We start from the raw sequence: 22,526 nt of genomic DNA, 5'->3' as shown, positions 1-22,526 counted from the left end.
CTTAGCTTAGGCTACGGCCATAGCATTAGCAACCCTGCTAAGCTAACCCCCCGTACCGAGCCGTTAGCTTAGCTTTCCCCATCACCTCACGATGTCAGCTCCTAAAAAAGGCCTCAGAGGCGTCCCGTTTTACCAGGGCCCTTTGCCAGCGAGACAGTGCGGACTCCCCGACTGCTCGGCCACTATTGATGGAGACGACCCGCACACTATCTGTGTTGCATGTCTCGGGGTCGCGCATGCCTTCAACGCCCGACCCCGTGTCCTTCTGCGATGGCTGCTCCCGGTACTCGGAGAAGTTCTTACGCGCCAGATACGGCCAGGCTAGGGCCTATGCCGGTGATGCTAGCGGCGCCCGCCTAGCACACCAACGACCCTCCCACCCCACCATCCCGACCCCAGCTGGTACGTTTGTTGGCTCTCAGCGCTCGCACCGCCCCGCTGGAATATCCATGCCTCCTCCTGCTGCACCGGGCCCTGTGAACAGTGGTGCCCACGCCTCACAGGGCCACATGGGACAACCAGCGACCCCCGCTGCCTTGGGAGCTGGAGCTCAACCCCAACAGCATCTGGCTAGCCCACCTCTCCCAACCCCCCCACCCCATGTGTTTCTCTCCAGTGGCGCGCTGCAGCTGGAAGACGATCTACACTCCATGGAGGGGGAGTACAGCCAGGACGGATACGAGGAGGGCGAATTCGACGAGGAGGAGGAGGAGGAGGACGACGACGATCCCGAGGCTCTCCCCTGCGCCCAGGACTCGTCTGACGTCGCCATGCTGAGCCCAGCAAGGGGAAGCAAGGCTGCTTCCCCCAACTCCTCCACCCCCCACCCCTCTTCTCTCCCTCTCTCTCAATCTCTCCAGGCACCCCTCAGCGCCAGCCTGGACCCGGTTGGCGAGGTTCCAAAGCCCAAGCTCTCTGTCATCACAGCTCTCGAGCGGGCGGTGCTCAGATGCGGCCAGCAGCTCCAGATAGAGGAACCACAGGCCTCCACCTCTGCAGCTGCGCCCTCCTTCCCGGGCATGGCCGCCCCAGAACCTCGCCGCCCGAGAATCAGGAACCTGCCAGTGGCCAGGGGCTTCAAGGAGGCCCTCCAGTCTTCCTGGCAGAACCACTCTGACCCAGACAAGCTGCACTTCGACATCAGCGTGTCCAGTAAGGAAGGACTGGGACTCAGCCTTCCTCCCATGGACTCAGTTCTGGCCACCAGTCTGGGGGGAATGAGCACAGGACGTGTCTCCCTCACCTCCAAGCCCGCCTTCACACAGCCAAAGGAGAAGGCTGCCTCAGGTGCCACAGCGAGGTCCTACAAGGCGTTCGGCACGGTCGCCAGGAACCTCAACGCCAGCACGCTTCTCCAGGGTTCTTTGAGCTCGATGCTCCAGGACCTGAAACCAGCACTGGGCGAGCACACCGAGGAGATTGAGCTGGTGATGCAGCTGATCATTCAGCTCAACAAGCACTCCACTGAGTGGGCGGGGCGGGCCTTGGACCTCTGCGCCTGGCAAGAGCACACCAGGTGGCTGGACCTCGTCCACTTCCCAGGCGAGGCAGGCCAGGAGGCCAGGAAGCAGCTTTTGATCCTCGTCCTGGACCCAGACAACCTCTTCAAGGACGGGGCCAAATTCATAAAGGCTTTCACTGACGAGAGAAAGTCGTCTCAGGAGGCTGCTTCTGGAGTCTTCGAACCTATCGCCTCCTCCTCCAGCTCCAGACCTCGTCGGGAGAGACCTGCTACAAGAGGTGGGCGCTCCTCCTCTCGCCAGTCCAGGTCAACTCGCCCCCCAGACACACCCTCATCGGGCACATCCAGGGAGAGGACACACGAGGAGGCCGGTGCTCGGCCTCGGACCTCTCGCACCAGCAACACTACTGCCCGGGCACCACGTCGCAGCTCCAACCGCTCCCGTCGCGGGCAGGGGAAGTGACATTTGCCACTCTGTTCCTCCCAGTGCCAGGCAAGCACGGGAGGACACACAGCTTTGCCAACCGCTCCACTCAGAGCTGCTCGGTCAGCCTGGATTTACGCGGACCCCCGCGGGGAAGAGACAGGGACCCTTTTTGCACATAGAGGACAGAGTCGTGGACCACCCCTCATCAGCCAAACAGCCAAAAATGTCGAACATTTCTGTGAGGTCTGCTATGCATATCCCTGTAACTGTGCCAATAAATTTGTTACAAGTTACAAAACCTTGTCTTTTCTCGACCCCGCACATGGACCAGGGAGGACGGGTGCCGTCTTTATGGCGGCCCCTCGTCCTCGGTGGTCCCCCTATGAGCCCACAGTGCTCGGGAAACCCGGTTCTCGGTTTCCCGAACACTTGTGGGACAAACCTACTGAATATATCCACACCAATGCAGGTATTAAATTCAGTGGTGAAACCAGTGCCACCTTTGTCCGCCAGAGGGCGCCCAAGTTGCACCTTGGCACAAGGGTCACGCCGGTTTCACCATCCATATCTCCCATCCAGGAGAGGGCGCCAGAACGCCATTTTAGTGAAGGGGTCTCACAAGATGGCCGCGCGGGAGGTAAACAAAAGAACTACTACTGTAGTCCAGAGACTGACGTCAGGGTTGCACCACGTGCAGAGTCACGTGACTTCCCCGAATCTCCCAGTCAGTCAAATAATGCCTTCTCTGTCTCTGGCGGGCACCTCGCGTATGGTCCCGCCAGTACGATCGGCTACGTCACTGGTTTCCATGACAACGACCTGTCAGTTGGGACAGTGACACAATCAACCCCCCACAACCCCCTAGCTCGATGTTTAACGCAATGGAAAGCTTGCCACCCGTCTCCTTGGGTTCTACGCACCATACAGAAAGGGTACAAATTGCAGTTTTCCGCGAAACCCCCTATGAACGACAGAGTGGTTTTCTCAAGCGCAAAAGGCGCAGCGGCGATAACGTTACGAGAGGAGGTTCTCTCCCTCTTAAACAAAGGCGCCATAAGGGAACTATCTCCCGACCAGAAACGCCTGGGTTTTTACTCGAAATATTTCCTGGTCAAGAAAAAGGGGGGGGGTGTACGACCCATACTGGATCTGAGAGGTCTCAACAAATTTCTAACGAAATTCAAGTTTCGCATGCTGACAACCACAACGCTTTTACGCACGGTGCGCCAGGGCGACTGGTGGACCAGCATAGACCTGAAGGACGCGTATTTTCACATTCCCATTTACCCACCGCACAGGAAATTTCTGCGCTTCGGGTTCGAGGGACGGGTGTACGAATACATGGTCCTCCCGTTCGAAATGTCCCTGAGCCCCCGTGTTTTCGTGAAGTGCACACAGGCGGCCATAGCTCCTTTGAGGAAGCAGGGAATACGCTTGGCGACGTATATCGACGATTGGCTCCTGGCGGGGAGCTCCAGCCAGGAGGTGACGAGACACACGGAGATAGCTATCTCCCATCTGACGTCGCTGGGTTTCACCATCAACTTTCAGAAGAGCGTGCTGACTCCATGTCAACAAACCTCTTTCATAGGGATTGCACTGGATTCTCCAGGGAGAGGATAGACAGTTTTCTAGCCTGTGTGAGGTCTTTTCGAGTAGGGAAGAAAATCACGTACAGGCTGTGCTTGCAGGCGGCGGGGCTCATGGCTTCAGCAATACACCTGGTCCGCCTGGGCAGACTATTTATGAGACCTTTTCAGCGGTGGGTGCGGGATCTCAACATTCCACCTGCCATGGGGTCTCGGAAGGTTCTAGTGTCTCCACGTTGTATGGAAGCACTCGAACCATGGTCACACGCACCTTTTCTGTCAGAAGGTGTCAGAGTAGGTGCTGTGATCTCACGGAAGGTTGTCACGACCGATGCAAGCATGTCGGGTTGGGGCGCCGTCCACGAGGGTCGTGCAGCCAGGGGAGTGTGGGACCACAATTTGAGACTGGCCCACATCAACTACCTGGAGCTGATGGCGGTGTTTCTCGCGCTCAAGCGGTTCGAGGCGCGCATCAGCGGTTGCCATGTCCTGGTCAGGACGGACAACACGACGACCATGTGCTACATCAACAAACAGGGAGGCCTGGGCTCCAGAGTGTTGGACAACCTGGCCCGAGAGCTGACGATGTGGTGCGACTCACGCCTACTGTCGGTTTGTGCGGTCCACGTCCCGGGCCTCCAGAACGGCGGGGCGGACCTGCTGTCCAGAGGCGAGCTTCGGTATTCGGATTGGTCACTCAATCCGAAGACAGCGCGCCAGATTTGGACCAGGTTCGGCCGGCCACAGATCGACTTATTTGCCTCAGCAGAGAACGCGAAGTGCTCTCGCTTTTTCTCGGTGAGGACAGCGGACCTCTCGTTGGGACTGGACGCGTTTGCTCACAGCTGGCCGAGGGAACTGCTGTATGCATTCCCGCCGCTGGAGTTGATCCGCCCAACTTTGGAGAGAGTCAGGCTCCAAGGCCTGACTGTACTGCTGGTGGCTCCAGCGTGGGGCGTGTGGAGATCGGAGATAACTCCTCTACTCTACGCCGAACCCTGGTCCCTCCCTCCAATCACGGACCTGGTGATGCAGGCAGGGACCGAGATCAACCACCCCAGCCCCAGGGACCTAGACCTGTGGGTCTGGCCCGTGAGAGGGCCAACCTAGATTCGTGCGGCCTGCCCCCTGACGTGGTAGCTACGATTCAGGGAGCCAAGGCCGGATCCACGAGGGCTGCCTATGACATCAAATGGAATGTTTTTGTGTCATGGTGCCAGTTACAGTCACCGGTGGTGGTGGCCTTCCAGGCGCCGGTGCGCAGCGTCCTTATTTTCCTGCAGAGCAGGTTAAATCAGGGCTTGACCTTCTCGACGGTCAAGGTGTACTTGGCGGCCATCGCCGCCTGCCATGAAGGTTTCGAAGGTTACGGAACGGTTGGCAAGCACCCTCTGGTGCGGCGGTTCATGGGTGGCGCCAGACGGGCCAGGCCGACTAACAGGCCTCTGTTTCCGGCCTGGGATCTGGCAGTGGTGTTGAATGCACTCTGTCTTCCTCCTTTTGAACCCCTTGAGATGGTGAGCCTCAGGCTAGTTAGCCTGAAGACGGTCCTTTTGGTGGCCCTGTCTACGGCTAAACGGGTCAGTGACCTGCATGCACTCTCGGTGAGTTCGGAGTGCTTGAGGTTCTCGGGTGACGGCAGGAGGGTTCTGCTGAAACCGAACCTGGCATTCGTTACCAAGACCGGGGTGGTGGCACCGGCTCCGGTCGAGTTGGTGGCGTTTCATCCACCCCCTTTCGCTTCGGCGGAGGATGAACGGTTGCATTGTCTCTGTCCAGTGCGGGCCCTGAGGCTCTACTGTCAGATGACTAGGGTCAGTAGGTCATCAACACAATTGTTTGTCTCCTACGGCCAAGGTGACCAGCGGAAAGCGATCGCTAAGCCGACGCTTTCTAGGTGGATAGTTGAAGCCATACAGCTCGCCTATGCTAGCAGTGGGGCCCCAGTACCTGTTGGACTGAGGGCACACTCGACTAGGGGATTGGCTGCGTCCTGGGCCCTCTCTAGGGGGGCTTCGGTCCAGGAGATTTGCACGGCCGCTAATTGGTCGTCTCCTTCGACCTTTGCAGCTTTCTACAGCCTGGACGTGGCGGCTTCCTCTGTGGCGCACGCAGTCCTGGGCGTGGCAGCCTCATCTACTTGAGGTGCCTTTCTCCTCCTGATGTGATCCCGTGGGGCTAACGATCTGTTGGTCCTCGGGAGCAGGGGGCCCTGTTCCCTTATTGTGAGGTTAGTAGGTGACGGACCTTGTCTTCTATTAGCTGAATGAGGCAGACTTCGGTCTGTCAGGGTCTCTTCTATCTCATTCCTTGTGCCGCGTCCAGGCCCGGTGGGTCTGGACGCCCCGGTGGCTGGGGCCCCGCTGTGTGCGGGCCCCTGGGCCGGATGGGGCATGTGCGGTTTTTCAGGGATTGAGTGTTTTTAACGCTTCCGGGGGGTTTATAGATCCCATAGTGAGTGCCTCACGACTCAAAACGACAAAGAACTAGAGGTTACGTAGGTAACCCCGGTTCTTTTAGTTTAGGAGTGAGGCACTCACCAAACACCCCTTTGTTTCGCCACTGCGAACAGAGGACCTGTGGTAAGAGGAAGTACTACGTCACGACCGGCCCTTATATGTCCTTCCGGAAAGGGGAAGGGACAGGCGGTCACGTGACATACCCTCTAGCCCAATGAAATGGGCCCCGGGAGCGTATTGTGTAGCTCTGTTGCATCGCCTGATGGCGCTGTTTCCCATAGTGAGTGCCTCACTCCTAAACTAAAAGAACCGGGGTTACCTACGTAACCTCTAGTTTCCTAAGATATTTATTTTAGTATATATATTTTTTTAAATAAAAAATGTACAGAAAAATAAAGGAATTCCATAAAAAAGATTTTTTTAATGTTTTAAGTCGTAGTGAAAATAACCAATAAACAATCTCACAAGGTTGTCAGGTTGTAGTTCGGCTATTTTCACTAGTTTGTCCCGGAGAGACTTTCAATTTCTCTTTTGGGTCTCGAGCTAAAACGTTTTGGAACCTCTGATTTACAGGATTATATGAGAGGAAAACCCATATATGGACTTCCTATTGTATCAGGGGTAGGAAGGAAAACTGTAGCCCGACGCTGGAAGGAAATGCCCACCACAAATCATAATATAGCTGGAATGAGTCGTCTGGGTGAGTTTGGGATATAGCCAGAGCGTCAGTCACTTGGCAGGTCTGCACTGACAGGTAACAGAATCATCTTTAAAACTAGATAAGAAAAACGGAAGAAGAAAAAAAGGAACATTTTGTTTGCTTTATCAAATGCGTAGCAGATGACTCTTATTTATATCTGGGTCCCAATGTTCTGTTTATATTACTCATGGCCCTCTAGTAATATATAAAGCCAACATTACTGACCCCTTCACCCTCTTTGTATGTCCCAGTCCCAATGTATATCGTTCATTAGTATGTTTCTTTTTGCTTTGCTGTTAAATCAAAACGTACGGCTGGGAAGTAAAGGACAGAAGGGGGAACAGCATCCTGTACAGACACTTATTTCCTTCCAGGTAATGTGCTTGGGTGTGTGTGTGTGTGTGTGTGTGTGTGTGTGTGTGTCCACCCATCTCACCCACCCCTCTACTGTGTGCCGACTTCCAGGAAGGGCCAGTCGATACATGCGATACAATGCCCTGTGGTCTGACACACATGCACACACCTCTGCACTTTGTGATTCATAGTGAAATGAGTTGTATTGAGGAATTACATTTTAAAATGTGAAACAGCACAACTACAGAAGTGGTTTTATATTATTCAAAGGGCTTCTTTGGCTGCACTGATGGGTACAATGGAGAGAGACAGGTAACACAGAGAGAGGGTCGGGGAGTGTCATGAAAATGGTCCTTCCGGCCGGGAATCAAACCAGGGACTTAACTCATTGAATGAGTTAAGTCCCTGGTTTTTGACTGATGAAAGCGATCGGCGGGTGGATCTTTGAAAAGAAAAATATTCTATGATTTTTCAAAGGTTAGTGAAAACGGTCAAAATCGCAAGGGCAGCCATAGATGATGTTTAACTCTGACACTCAATGAGTTAATGTCAGGCATTTGAGACCATGTGTGCCTTAAACACTCGGCTATTGGGCCAACACACAGACTTATTTATGACAAGGATTTATTTTTCATATCCTAAATAAAAGCAAAGTTGCTAGAATTCAAATTCTCAAACAACAGTGATCAGACCACTGAAATTCAAGACCTAAGTTATACAAACACCCCACTTGTTTTCAAATATATGGACTACATCTGCCATGTTCATAGAATACATTTTATACTCTGCGTTAGTTTGAAAACGTTTGAACTCACAAAGAAAGCCATTCATACTGATGAGCGTACACAAAAATGACAGTAGCTGAGAACCTTCAGTCACACATACACACACCCTTAAAACACACACACACAGCCAGACACATTCACACACTTGTAGACACACGCATAATGTGCAAGACAAAAAAAAGAACAGTGCTGAAGAACTTTCAGCCAGTCTAAACTTTTACCAGAGTTGAACTCCCCCAAAACCTTGCAGTGACCACATAAAAACTGGTTCTCGGGTTACAAACAGACTTAAAATAGACCCAAAGTACATATTACTGCTATCTGGTGACGTAGATTATAGCTTAGCATGGTCATAAGAGACAGACACATGTGCAAACATCAACATACACACACGCGCACACAAGCAGACATACATAAATATGAGGTTCATAATGGATTCATTTAGACAGATGCCACATTTTTGTACATAACATTTCGGAGAGTCCTAGCCCACCAATTACTGATCTTTCGACTGATATTTTATTTAAAAAAAAGAAGTACAAAATACAAAATAAATAATACAATACACACAAACTGAACTTATATAACTACTTAAAGCCCTATTTAAACATTAAAAACAAAATACCAGATCTACAAGCTTGTAGATCTGCTATAAAGATAAATAAATATAATATATCAGCCTAACCGATCTATTGCTCTAGATTCAGTACAGGACTGAGGGAAGAGGAGAGCGTTGCACCAATAATTTAACTCAAGCAAACAAAGTCACATAGCACGCTATGGGTCATATTCCCCATCCCCACACTGATTAATATATCGTCGGTGTCCAGCCGGGAACAACTAACTCCACTTTCAGTTTTTTCCATAGCAGTGCGCAGTGAACGAGGAGGAACAACACGTAAACAGACTCCCCGTAGTCTGTTAAAACTATGCAGTGTACCTGTTTATCAAACAGCACTGACGCTAATGTTATGAAAACAAGTAATTATATTTCTAAAATCTATGAAGTGTTTAATGAGGAGAGCATTGTGATAAGAAGAAAGACGTTCATAGCATTTCTGTCGCGCTAGTGTTCTACTACCTCTTAGCAGAAGTTATTGTAATATTTAAAGTCCTGTTTATTGTTGTAGGCCTATATAATAAGTGTCATGAAGCATCAGGGCATTAATTCACACGTTGTTGTGATGCATTGTGAGCTTGGAGATCCATTGTTAACTTTTGGGAATCTGTACCCTTTTGAAACCTCTCTCAGCAGCGAGTGGAGCTACTGTTGTTTGGACACCTAACTCCATTTCAGCTTGATTTCTGCTCGTCTGAAACTTCTAACTCCACTCGCGCTGGGTAAAGTGTTGATTTACCCGCGATTTGGGTAAAGTGTTGATAATATAATGACACATGCAAGTATCTCACAATATATACAGTCACTATACCAACTTTGACGAGGTAGTATTGCTTTGTTTTAAAAATATAAGGTTTTCTTCATTTTTTGAAAAACGTATATCTTGTTTTTTCGTTTCCTGAACAATGAGCGTTTTGGAGTTAGCAGTTTCGGGCTGGACAGCAGAGATATAAAATATCAGCTATTAATGTACTTAAAACTCATCTCTGCTAGTTAGTGTGGTTTCCCAAAAGGGCAACACACTATAGTACTTGGGCGACTTTATTAGTGACTTTATTTATGGAATAACCCCAAATGTTTGCCGCGTTACTCCTCCCATAGTTTTGGCGGCACAAACACACAAGCCATATGTCGAATCGACCAGCTTCAATCAGGAATTGTGTGCTTCCACACATCTAAGAGATAAGTTGTATAGTTTAATTTATTAGTGAATTAATTTGTCCCATTGACTTGAATGGGAAAATTCCTACATTGGCCTGCAGTCATGACGATGACTGCAGCCAATGTAGAACTGTGCTCGAGTCTGTCCAAAGGGTTAGTGTTTCGACATTGATCGAAGTTTCTCCCTGTTGCTGTTTGTATCGCAATATATCTGATGCACACTGCCAGAGGAGTCCCAGCGTGCGCTTCTCGGGATCCGCTCCTTCTTTCGTGAACCACAGTTCACTATTGCCGGACAGTGATCCCTTAGGGAGATGCCCTTCAACGTTGGGGATGTTGCTAGCCACTCTCGCAACTCAAATACACCTTGCAATAGGAGTGCGTAGAGTTGCTTCTTATGCATTGGAAGAAAAAAGATGCACCAACCACAAAAATGTGGCTCAGTGACCTTACAAACACATTACATCTTGAAAGGATTAGGTACACTCTTGGGGACAAACTGTCAGATTTTGAGAAAGTATGGCCGCCTCTCATACAATACCTCGCATCAGTAACATAAGCCATACATGGTTGGTGTCACTGGCAGTGGAGTAGGGTAGGGTGGGAAGGGGGGGGGGGGACTTTCAGAGACATTTATAAAGGGTAGAATTAACAGAAGTTCGCTTCATATTGTATTTTCTTCATGTGATAAATATCAGGATTATGACTTGTATGTTTTGTACTGTTTGCATTATTATTATTTTTATTATTATTGTATTTTTATCATGTGTATCTCTCAAGTGTATGACATTATGACATTTTTGATTTTGTGTGCAAAAAAAGTGAAAAAGAGCATTCATTGTTGCAGGTACATACTTGTATGTTCATGTATACTGTTGTATATTTTTGACTACTGTCATGTAATTTGCTAAAAAAAAATAAAAAAATAGCAGATCTACAAGCTCACAACACGTCACATCGTGAGCTTGTAGATATTGCTATTTTCAATACTTGTGTGACAGACACTCTCTTGTATGATGAAGTAGGGCATTACGAAAAAATATAGTTTCAATTTGGAGATACAAGGTTTCTGCCTGACAGCAACGATATTCGGTTCTTAAGTCTGACGTAATTTTGTAGTCCGATGTCACGTCCGGGTCCAAAAGGCACCAGCGCCGTCCACTCTTCATTGTAAACAACATGTTGGAACCCGTAAATCTTTTTACAATAACCTCCTTTTTCAGAAATGAACCATTGAGGGTTAATAAGGGTCTTAATGCTAATATCATAGAAGTACAAAGTATTTATTTATTATTATGATTTAACATTATTATTATTAACATTAAAACACTTGGACCCGGAAGTTATTCTAGCGGGGCGCAACGTCACGTCTTAACAAGCGAATACAGTGCAGCAGTCACTGACCTACCGGTACTCAACTGTCCTATATCACCATAACAATAAACCCAAATGTCCTATCACCATGGCAATGTAGTCCAACGCTAAAGTAGCTAAATCTAAGATGACCACAGCCATCCCTTAAATTGCCACTTTCAGCTACTGCCAAAAGGGCAAAAGTACAAAGTCCCCTTGGCGAAGAAAAACATCTATAGAATTTTTTGTTGTTGCCATCAAATATCTACAGTAAGATTTGATAATACCAGCACACAGGATTTTGTCATAATCTTTTTTTTTTGTGTGTTTCTGCTTCCTTTCTGATAGTGACAATGACAGAGAGAGAGAGAGGAAAGGCAGGGAAGAGAGAAGGGATGGCATGAAACAAAGAGACTTGGGACCGAACCAAACCCGGGCCGGCTGCGGGAAGGGCTGTAGCCTTATTTATGTGATATTCACTCTTACCAGCTGAACTTCCAGGGCACCCCCATTATCTATTTACCCCGAATTCACTCCTCACCATCAAGTACCTGTGCCTTTTTTATGTTGTTTCTATTGTGTGGGATTCTAGGCCTCAAAAAATAAGTTTGAGAGCGTTTTAAAGTTTTAAAACTGAAAGTAAAAACACTGCAGAGAAAACAATGGCTGCCGTTCCATTTTTGTCGGCTGCACTTGGTTCCATTCGGTTTCACTCGAACTCGCCGGACGCGCGCGGACGCGCACGGACGCGCACATGCGTGCGCTTCATTTACATCCCGGATACCCGGATGTCAAAGCATAAATAGTAGGGAAAATACGGATTTCAGAAAGAGGTGTTTCAATGCAGGAAAACACCCCAGCATCATTATATAGTGGCTGATAGAGGGGAAAAAAATCAATATATATATAAATATTTTTAAATTTAGGCTTAAAGTTACCTAGAATCCCTTTAATAGGCTCTATGCACAGCAGCCATATCGGAAATAAATTGGGCCTCTTCCATACTTCCTTCAAAGGTTTTATCATAAATGATACTAATTAAGGCTCTGTTCCATTTGTGTAGCACAGTGGTTCTCAAAATTTCAAGGACCCCCATAACTCTGACAGTGTACAAATGGAACCAAATGGACCTGTAACTTAAGAACCATGAGGGTCCCAATTTGAGACCCACTTGTGTAGGAGAGTATTTCCAGTGAGCCAACATGCACAATATCAGCACCCTGACTCTGTTTGACAAGAATGGAGCAGAGCCTTAATTGGTAACACCTATGAAGGAAGTAAGGTATAGCAGAACTCTGCACAGCAAAGACACTACCTTTTGCGTGCAAAAAGTTGACAGTATTTTCTGTTAAATTCAAAGTTACCACCAGCAAAGCCTTCAACCAGCAAAGACGTGTAAGCTGTAAGCAAACTTTCATCTTGTATGCTATGAAACAAATCATGCTTTTTGAATCTAAATTTTTACGACCAGAATTAGCCTCAATTCCGACCAATGCTTCATTCCTACGGGTCGGGACCCAAAATGAATCACAGGCGGGTCTAGTGGGTCCCCACATGATATAAGTAATGATATGTTTTCATGAATCTTGAGCATGACTAGAACTTGTGTCCCTTCTTGGAATTAGGGGGAAGAAAGAGAAGGGAAAAAAGTAGTGAGTGGCAGCCCTCCGAGTAGAGTAGCTAATCTATGTACGGGGAACAGGCGCTAAGACTTCTGGCGCTGGTGGGCTGAGCAATCAAAACAATCTCTCCATCTTCTGGTCGAGGAACAGGGCACTCGCGCCAGACGCTGCAATGCATTTCATCAGAGAGAGAGAGAGAGAGAGAGAGAGAGAGAGAGAGAGAGAGAGAGAGAGAGATGGGAGGAGTTAAAGGGAAAGGGGAGAGAGATGGAAGGAGAGAGAGTGAATTATGGTATGAGGGGGAGAGTGTGGAGGGAGAACAAGGAGAAGATACAGCAAAGAGAGCTGACGGCAAGGATTCGACCTCGAAAATGAAGCCAATGCGGAAGTAATGAAAATGCTGCAGTTCTCATTAATGGCCCAGCACCTGGCGCTGATTCCCCTCCTCCGGCTGCAAAATAAATGTCATTCCATTGAAGTCAATGGTTACTTGACCGGACTTTACACTTGGTTTTATTACCTTAGTAGACCTTTTCATAAAGACTAGCGACATGTACAGACACCGTTTTCAATGACTAGTTTCAAGTACACGGGTTGAGGTTACACTCGCTGAACTAGAGGCTTCAAAACGGGTCTGTAGAAACCAATAGGGAGGTTTCCTGTTAGTAAACATGAGAGGAATATGACCGCGCAGCTGCGGGGGGAAGCCTATGGGTGCGTTTGGAAATTACGCACCGGAGCACACTCGCCTATTAGTTTGTATTGGCCAGTGCGCTCACTGCCGCTCAGGGCTGTATTTTCGAACGCGCCTTTCCCCCACTGACCCCCAGGCATGCGCAGATTGCGCATTCTGCTCTGTGATGACGTCGCGCGGAAATCCGTCTATAGGTGACGTCATGCTCCCTTGGTCCATATAAGAGACAGAATGAAGCAGGACAGTGAGAGAGGGAGAGAAGATAGGAGGCAACGAGAGAAGGAGAGCTAACAACATGTAAAGTGAGAAAACGTTTGAGAAGGAACACAGGAGACAAAGAGAGAGGGATGACAGAGAAAGCAAAGGAGGCGCAGAGGGAGATCAAACTATTCCCACTTCACGTCTTTCTCTTCCTCCAACCCCTTTCCCCCTCCCGCTTTTACTCCCCTTTTTCCTCTCTCAACGCCATCTTTCTTTTTCTTTCCAACTCTCCTGTCTCGCCCCCCCCCTCTCTCCTTCTCCTCCATCCTTCTCCCAGTCCTCCTCCCTTCTTCCTCCCATCTGTGCCTTTTCTGCTTTGAGTGGGAGTTGGGGGAGAAAGTACGTGGGATTTTCCCACAGCTCAACAAGACCAGACCCCCAACACATTATGTGCACGTACACACGCACACGCACACACACACACACACACACACACACACACACACACACACACACACACACACACCCCATCTCTCCCTCACTCATTCACTCTCGCTCATGTCAGGAGGGAGACTTGAGGAAAACCACCCATATTCCATCATAAACTATCCAGGATGTTTGCTGGAACTATGAGCCAGTAGTTGTTCCAAAGACACCAACTTTATGTTTCCACGGCAACAGAGTCATTTGGGAAGGTAGGGCTGTGGAAAACATTGCTGCTATTGGACCTCCAAAAAAACAAAAAAATAAAGCATAGATCTCTGAAAACAGAAAAGTCTTTGGAAAAAGAGCCACAATAAATAAATAAAAGAATGGACAACCTGCACCTTTGAACGTGTGCAAAGGAAACATATTATAGTCATCTCAACCAAAAGGAAAAATCAGAAAAGTTTGGCTCGAGTTTTTGTTTCGTGAGGTCTGAATGTTGTTTCTGTCCTGCAGAGAAAGACTTCTGAACATCGCATTGATGCAGACAATGAAACGCGTAATGCATCGAGGTTGAGGCAGCAAATGTATTGTTTTTTTCAAAGATTAGTTGTCCAATTGAGGCATTTTTTTTCCAGAATGCAAACCTTTATAAACCTTAAGCACGTTCAACCTGGCGTCCCCATTTTCTATTTAGGTCGATAAAGGCAAAACATTTCACCAAATTATTTGCTGTTTGCATGTGTGTACAGTTGTTACTTCTCCTGTCCATGTGTGTTTTTGCATTGTGTGGTGGGTGTGTAGTAGTTAATCGAACTAATCGATTATAAAAAATAATCAATAATCAATTTAACTAAATAATGGATTAATAATCGATTCCTATTTTGTGCATGTCTTTGTAGGTGAAAAGCTTAAAAAATATTTAAACAAATCAGAAATTGTGAGAAAAGAAGTAGTAATCGATAGAATAATCGCTAAGAAGATAATCAATAGCTGCAGCCCTAGTGTGCAGGTTAACTTTGAGGCATGTGTCTTTGCCTGTCTTACCTCTGTCTGCATCGTGAGGTGGGTGTGCAGGTTAACTTTGAGGCATGTATCGTGGCGTGTTTTACCTCTGTCTGCATTGTGTGGTGGGTGTGCAGGTTAACTTTGAGGCATGTATCGTGGCGTGTTTTACCTCTGTCTGCATTGTGTGGTGGGTGTTCAGGTTAACTTTGAGGCATGTATCTTTGCGTGTCTTACCTCTGCAGCCTGCGTCTCCTGGTGCAGCAACGTGAGCCCCGTCAGGTCCTCCAGGAAGGAGTGTGAGGAGTTAAACACCTGGGACAGGAAGTGGAACCCTTCCCTCTCATAGTGGTCCAGGACCTACCGAAAAATGTAAATCCATATGATAATTGATGCCTCAGACCCCCATCTGACATTTGATTTTTTGTGCCAGAGTCAGGGACCCAGAAGAGATTTCTGTTGTACTTGTAATGTTTAAAAAATAGAGATTTTTCAAACATTTTCAACAATAGCAGATCTACAAGCTCACAGCGTGTCATATTGCAATGCGTTGTGAGCTTGTACTGTAGATCAGCAACTTTTGAATGGCCTACTGTAAGTATAAAATAAGGTAAAAGTAGTTAAACATATTTTGATGCTATATTAACATTTTTTGCTGGGGACCCCCTGGAACCCCTTCAAGGACGTGTAAATACATTCTTACAGTGGAATATATATGTTGTCAAAGATTAAAATAGGTTTTATTACAGTATGTGCTGTGAAATGTTGGTGTGACATGCTCAGAAGACTGTGCTACCAATAACAAATAAGATTTATTAACAGGGTATAATACAATTAAAGAAAAAGTAAATTGCAAAGTAAAGGTATGGTAAGTTTATTTATGGAGCACCTTTAAAAGCAAGTGTTACAAGGTGCTGTACAAAGAATAAAACAATAATAACAAAGTAACAGTAAAATAGGAAGTGACCTCCGTTGTGTGTTTGTTAAACGAGCCAGACACAGGGGAGAGACTCAAGGTGGTGAAAAATGAATTACAGTAATCCAGATGGGAGGAAACAAAAACATGATTGATTTTTCTTTTTTTCAGCAGCAACAAAGAGAGTGTACAGAATATGATTTGGTAATAATGTAGCAACCAGGATATACATAATAAACAGTGTATAGTATATACATACATAGTGCAAAGTACAACAAATGCAAGAAATGTAAACCCTATCTTCCCTCTTGTGAGCAAAAGGATGTTACAGATGGAATTACGTTAGGCCTGGCAGTTTGGCCATTGTTCAGGACTCTGATATAGCCTGAGGAGGGGGGCCTCATTGTCTCTATATGGTGAGTGATATGCACACAGTGGCACTTGTACGTACATGCTCACCCTCTCTCCACTGGTGTCCCATTGATAATGAGGCGGATCATATAAGTCATCTGCCATCACATACAGAAATCCACGATCATCTCCTTGGCTTTAACATTCAAGTATAGGCTGTTGTCCTGTCACCACAGGTCAGCAATCTCCTCAAGGTAGGCCCTCTCGTCGCCGTTTGTGATCAGGTCTACCAACACTGTGTCGTAATGGTGGTACTCGGGTAATGGTGTTGGAGCCATTCCTGGTCCCACAATTGTGTGTGTACATCGAGTACAGCACAGGACTCAGCATGCAACCCTGGGGGGTTCAAGTGTTGAGGGTGAATGTAGTTGAGACACACCGAGGAGTTCACTCCCAGGTCCGACAGTTTAACAGACGATGGTGTTAAAAGCTGAACTTAAAGTCGATAAACAGCAGCCTGTAGGGAAAATCTTCACCTTGGGTACATCATCCACAATGTTGCTATGAAGCTTGTCACCTCCTCTGTAACCTCAACGTAATTTCCAAAGCTACCTTGAAGCTACCTTGAAACATAGTCAAGTTGATGTCAATTAACGCATCCTGCAGAGTAGAAGCGCCTCACTTCTCACATTATGACCTCTTCCTTTCTCATGCTTTGTTTATATACTGGTGTTAAGAAAATAGCATCATAGCCTGATGACTTACCAGAAAATGCAGGACCATGCATTAACACTGAAGCATTTGCATAACAATAAAGACATCACATTTTGGTAACACGTTCAGGGGAAGTTTCATCACTTGAAGACACTTCACAAAATTGTGTGCAGGCACAGCGCTGAATCAGGAGGGCAAGGGACGTGTTCTCATAGTTCTACATGTCTCTCCTCTCGCACCCCCAAACAATACCTTCCACCACACACACACACACACACACACACACACACACACACACACACACACACACCCTACTCCACCTCCCTTTCTGAGCCTGGCCAAGCTTTTCATGCCAGCTCACAGACCCTCCACTGCAGGTGTAGGGTTACTGCTACCAAAGACATCAATGCCCAGTCAGTGTGCATGTGCGAGCATGCATGTACATATGTATACGAGTGTGTGTGTATACGAGAGTGAGTGTGTGTGTGTGTGTGTGTGTGTGTGTGTGTGTGTGTGTGTGGACTGACCTGGCGTCTAGTCTCAGAGCCAGACACGCTGAACACAATACACACTGACTGACGTCTCCCTCTTTCACCTTTTCAACCTCCTCTCTTCTCCTCTCTCTTTTCTCCCTTTGATTCCACACTTCCACCCAACGGATCCATTACACCAACGGCCAAAATCCTCACAATGTTACAGTTTAGCTACTCCTCAATACGCCCCAAAAAAGAGCTTCATCCATCTCATGATAGTGTTGCGATGAAGTTGCAATTGTTGTGCTTCAAGTTCTGCAAACACACGTACAGCACATCTACCCAGGCGGGCACATACTCTCACGCACACGGCCGTTTTTGGGGATTTTCTTTTCTCCTTGTCTTCCAATTTAGTAATTATGCCATTTCCCAATTCCATGTGTATTCTAGTCCCTTGTTACTGCTAACGGTCATCTTATGTACAGTTGGTCCTAGGGAAAGCACAGTGTCTCTGATATGCGTGATGTCAAGGCCGCTTCTGTTCACCTGACAGAATGAGGAGTTTCACAGGGAGGAAATAATACATGTCAGAAGAACATTCGTCTCAAATAGCCAGATGATCATGGATCTCTCCCAACTGATATGTCTGGTGACATCTAAATTCAATGTAGGGGATAAAACTGCATGGTTGGAAACTATTTGGAAATAAAAAACATTAACTGCATTGCAGAACCAATGCAAAGACTTTATGGCGCTCCTTCAATTCAATCTTTATTTAAAATTCTCTGAGAGATCTTTGAGGGAGACTATCATTTACAATGATGCCGAGATTACACATAAGATAAGAAATAACATAAGAACAACAAAGAAATACAACATGTTGACAACAATCAGTTAAAACGGTTGCATATACAGGTAATGAATGGTTATTAAGTACATTTCTAAAATGGCCAATAGGTACGGTACTAGGCTATTCAGTTTAAGATCATGTTGCAAGAGGTTCTAAGAACCAGGTGCACCAATGCTGAAAGGAGTCTTTCCCCAGATCAGATCTGGCACGAGTTGGGACGGTGATGTGATTTGTTTGCAAAGCAGTGGACGTAGGGTTGTTAGTGGTGGTTTTCCTTGCTGTTCCAGCCCACATATTGAGTTTAGAGTTACCCAGACGTAGGCGGATGGGAGAGATCTCTGATCGTCTGGGCCCACAAGATTAAAAAAACTTTTAATCCCTATCCGATCGGATCAGATTTTGAAATCCTATATTTTGTGATCCAGGATCAGACAATCTGCAGCCACATTTTGTCCGGGTATTTCAAAGTTCAGGATAGAATGACCCTGATCCAGATGTGAGGGGGTGGGGGGGGGGGGGGGGGGGCTTTCAGGTAGGAACTGCTTGCTATGGAAGATGGGGGGCTGTGGGAGGTTGTGGGGGACTTTAAGGTAAGAAGGGCCCAAAGGAGAGGTAAGCAAGTGTACACTGCATTATGTGAAAACAATAAATGAAAACTTGTATCAACCATAAAGGCTACAAATTATGAAGTATTTCAATTCTCATTTATATAAATATTTATATTGAAACATAAATTCATTGTAAAGTGTGTTTTGCTTTGGTAATCCAGTGCAAATCAAGCCCTCCAGTGGGATCGAGTTCGTCCTGTTTTATTTTGGATCAAACCGATCCCAATCCTGTGTTTTTATTTTGAACAACCCATTTTGAAGATGTGATCCAGATTAGAGCTTGGTTTGATTTCCATCCTGATCTAATCAGATATCAGAGTGATCCCAATCCTGATTTTAGGTTTTGAACTACCCAAAATCCAGATCTGATCCGATCAGATAGGATCAGATATGAAAGTTTTGAACTTGTTGGGCCATGGCTATGCGAGACCACACCCCTCTGAACAGGCCCCCTCACCAACCTGCAGGAGGTTGCTGGTGCACGAGTGGCCCTGGCTTCCCACGGGAACGCCAGAGACGCGCCACAGAGGATTCAAACCCCTTAAGTCTCCCAAGGTGGTGGGCAAGTCATTTACCCCTGCACCACCAGAGCGCCCAAGCTTGATGCCTTTATCTCACGTTTGCATCACTGGAAGACATACAAGGACGTTAACCAATAAAGATCCAGCAACGAAACAAACACGCAGACCACTGTGGATAATTGAAACTTTAACAAGACTCTCTTTCATTTTTACAGACGTTAGCGGTTCTCAGTAGTGATTCAACCCTGTTGACAGATGCAGCCAATTAGGCCAAGAAACAAACACACCGAGTTGTTTACATCTGGATCTGATCATATCTTTCAAAGTGCTACACATTTTGCATACATGTGCACGCACACCTCCCATCTCAGAGCACACAAACACACATACAGGCAGTGGTGTAAAATAACTAAGTACATTTACTCAAGTACTGTACTTAAGTACAAGTTTGAGGTACTTCTACTTACTTATGAACCTTGACTTATAAAACATACATTAAACACTTTAGCCCTATTTTATACCTAGGCTATTTGAAAATAGCCGATCTACAAGCTCACAACGCACACCTCCCTCTCTGCCTTTTTGCATCTCCCTCTTTCAGTATCTGGCTAGAATCTCTCACACAGACACCAAACACATGCAGACACTACACCGAGATCCTTGGTTCTTATGGATCCTCTGCTCCAGCTCCAGAAGCCTGATGTGACAGCACAGATGCCATCTCTTTGAAGCTACGTGTGTTAATCTGTCATCTACTGAACATATCACGCTGACTGTACCGTGTATGTGTTGAGCCTTTGGAGCCCCCTTAAAACATATTGGGTGGTCCGGGGAGGGGGGGGGGGTGGCTTGGTGGGGTTTTAACCTCAGCTGTAAACACACAGGTCAGGATAGGCTGTTTCTGAAAACACAAAGCTGCTCTCTAGAAGGAAAATGTGGCCCATGTTCAAGATAGCAGCATGGGGTTCTGGGCCCTGTGACAACGAGTCGCACTGGACCCCACAAAATGTGTTCCGCAACTAAATATCTAAACCATAGCAAATCTGTGGGCTTTTTTGCAATTTCCTACTTGGACCCCTATCCTGCAACCGTGTCCAAATGTATCAAGCATCACAGAATAGAACATCAGATCTAGTAGCCGTGTTAATAGTACTGTAGTAATTGGGATATTTGTACAACACAGTAAAATTCTTAGTGTTAAAGCTGCAATCTGGAACTTATTCTAACAAATACAACTTTATTTCAACCAATCTGTATGATAGAGTATGTTGAGACAATTACTACAACTGCAATGGTTGGAGGTGTTCTAGCTACTCTTCCATTGAGACAATAATTTTAGTTTTTTACACCTTTTTCTCCACAATTTAGTTGCTATGCCAATCAATTCCTCCCACTGCTTGCCACTGCTGTTGTACCCTACTGGTTCACCGGCCAGTGAGGAGCCCCCACCAGGAGCCTTCGTCCTACTCCTCCCGCCTAACACTCCCTGCCGACAGGTGCTGCCCCAGCCATTAGGAGCACGATGCAGTGATATCACCCTCCCCACTCAGCTTCCATCCCCTGAAAGCTGGATGCACCGTGGTGGATTCGAACCCCTATACTCTGCGGTGGTGGGCAGGTACTTCGCCCCTGCACCACCCGAGCGCCCGAGCCTGGTTTCAGGTAGGACAGCTACTGGTTGACTTGACAACTAGTGCCTGAAGCTCATACCACAATATATCCACTGACCAAGTCAAAGATGTCTTATTGGCAAAGGGGTGGAAATCATGCGGATTAGAACACCTGGCAGGACATGAAAGTTACAGATTGCAGCTTTAATTCAAAGTGTACAAATGGAACCAAACGGATCCTTACAGAATGATCCATGTTCTGAGAATAGGCTCTATGCACAGCAGCCATAGTATTACTTCCTTCACAGGTGTTACCAATGATACTAATGAAGGCTCTGTTCCATTTAGTCTAGCACAGTGGTTTCCACGACCCCCATAACTCTGAGAGTGTACAAATGGAACCAAATGGACCCTTACGGGTCCATTTGGTTCCATTTGTACACTCTCAGAGTTACACACATGTAAGGGGCCATTTGGAAGCTCATGAGGGTCCCTGGACCCCAACTGTAGACCCACTGGTGTAACAGAGTGTTTCCAGTGGGCCAACATGCACAATATCAGCACCCTGACTCTGTTTGACCAGAATGGAACAGAGCCTTCATTAGTATCATTGGTAACACCTGTGAATGTCTTCATAATATGGCTGCTGTGAATAGAGCCTATTGTACCAGTAGTAGACAGTAAAAGTGTACTAGTGTACATTTTACTCAGAAGGGTGTACAAATGGAACCTAAATGGACCCTCGGAGATGAGGCTTTTACTGCGTACGGAGATAGAGCAAGATGCTAGCAATGTAGACGAGGGTCGATGCCTTTACCGTCACCGTGATGCGCTGGAGGAATATGGGTCACAGTGAGTAATCATCTCCTGGTGAGTCAGTGCCTTTGGCTTCTGCTGGCTACAAGACAGACACACACCACATTGGCTGGATGCTTGGCTATATACACACAAACTCCAAGCTGAGTCATTAATAACCGCTGAAGGTCTATGGTATACTCGGAAAATAACTCACAGCACAAGAAGAGATCTGGGTCCAGATCAAGAACGGTATGTTAAGATAGCTGCTTGTGGTTTCTTCTGTATGTGTCATGGATGGGAGGCATACGATAATCCGACATCCCGTTTCTCCGACTATGTGGCATCCGCGTGCGGTTAGGGTTAGGGTGCGGGTTTGGTATAGGGTTAGTATTGGAAACGTCGGAAGCATGCGCTGTCGGAGGAATGCGCTGTCGGACTAACGTATTGCACCCGTCATGGATGCTGGGTGTGGAGGCTACATGCTACTGTGTGTACGGGTAGAACTACAAAATAGTCTTTAGAAAGTTTGATGCTACAAGTGATGCCATGCTTTTGTAGGCGTACAGCACAGCAGCCTAAAGTGTCTTGTCAGGGACAATGAGGACACATGAGGCGAACCCGATTACCAGACGACCTCTCTACCTCCTCAGTGGTGACACAGACTATTCCCATGGGGATTAAATTGGCATAACAACTAAATTAGGGAGAGAGAAAAAAAGGAAAAGGCGGTAGAGAGAAATTGTGCAAAATGTGTCCTTGAGAGAAAACCCCTGACAGCTGATGTTTGGTGTTCCTAATTGAATCACATCAAATGGCTTTTAGGACTTT

General features: G+C 46.9%; 1 protein-coding gene across 2 annotated transcripts in view; it reads right to left on the bottom strand.

Annotated features, from left to right (window-relative positions):
* atg7 (ATG7 autophagy related 7 homolog) overlaps window positions 1-22,526 on the bottom strand; it is a 107,172-nt gene that overhangs the window by 28,892 nt on the left and 55,754 nt on the right. For both annotated transcript variants that reach the window (XM_084062119.1, XM_084062120.1), the window contains exon 18: window positions 15,095-15,217. In XM_084062119.1, the coding sequence (XP_083918245.1) occupies window positions 15,095-15,217 (123 nt within the window). The remainder of the gene's footprint in view (window positions 1-15,094; window positions 15,218-22,526) is intronic.

Source organism: Gymnoscopelus microlampas (genome assembly GCF_963454915.1).
Source record: "Gymnoscopelus microlampas genome assembly, chromosome: 7".
NCBI lineage: Eukaryota > Metazoa > Chordata > Actinopteri > Myctophiformes > Myctophidae > Gymnoscopelus > Gymnoscopelus microlampas.
This window is presented reverse-complemented; position numbering and strand designations above follow the sequence as displayed.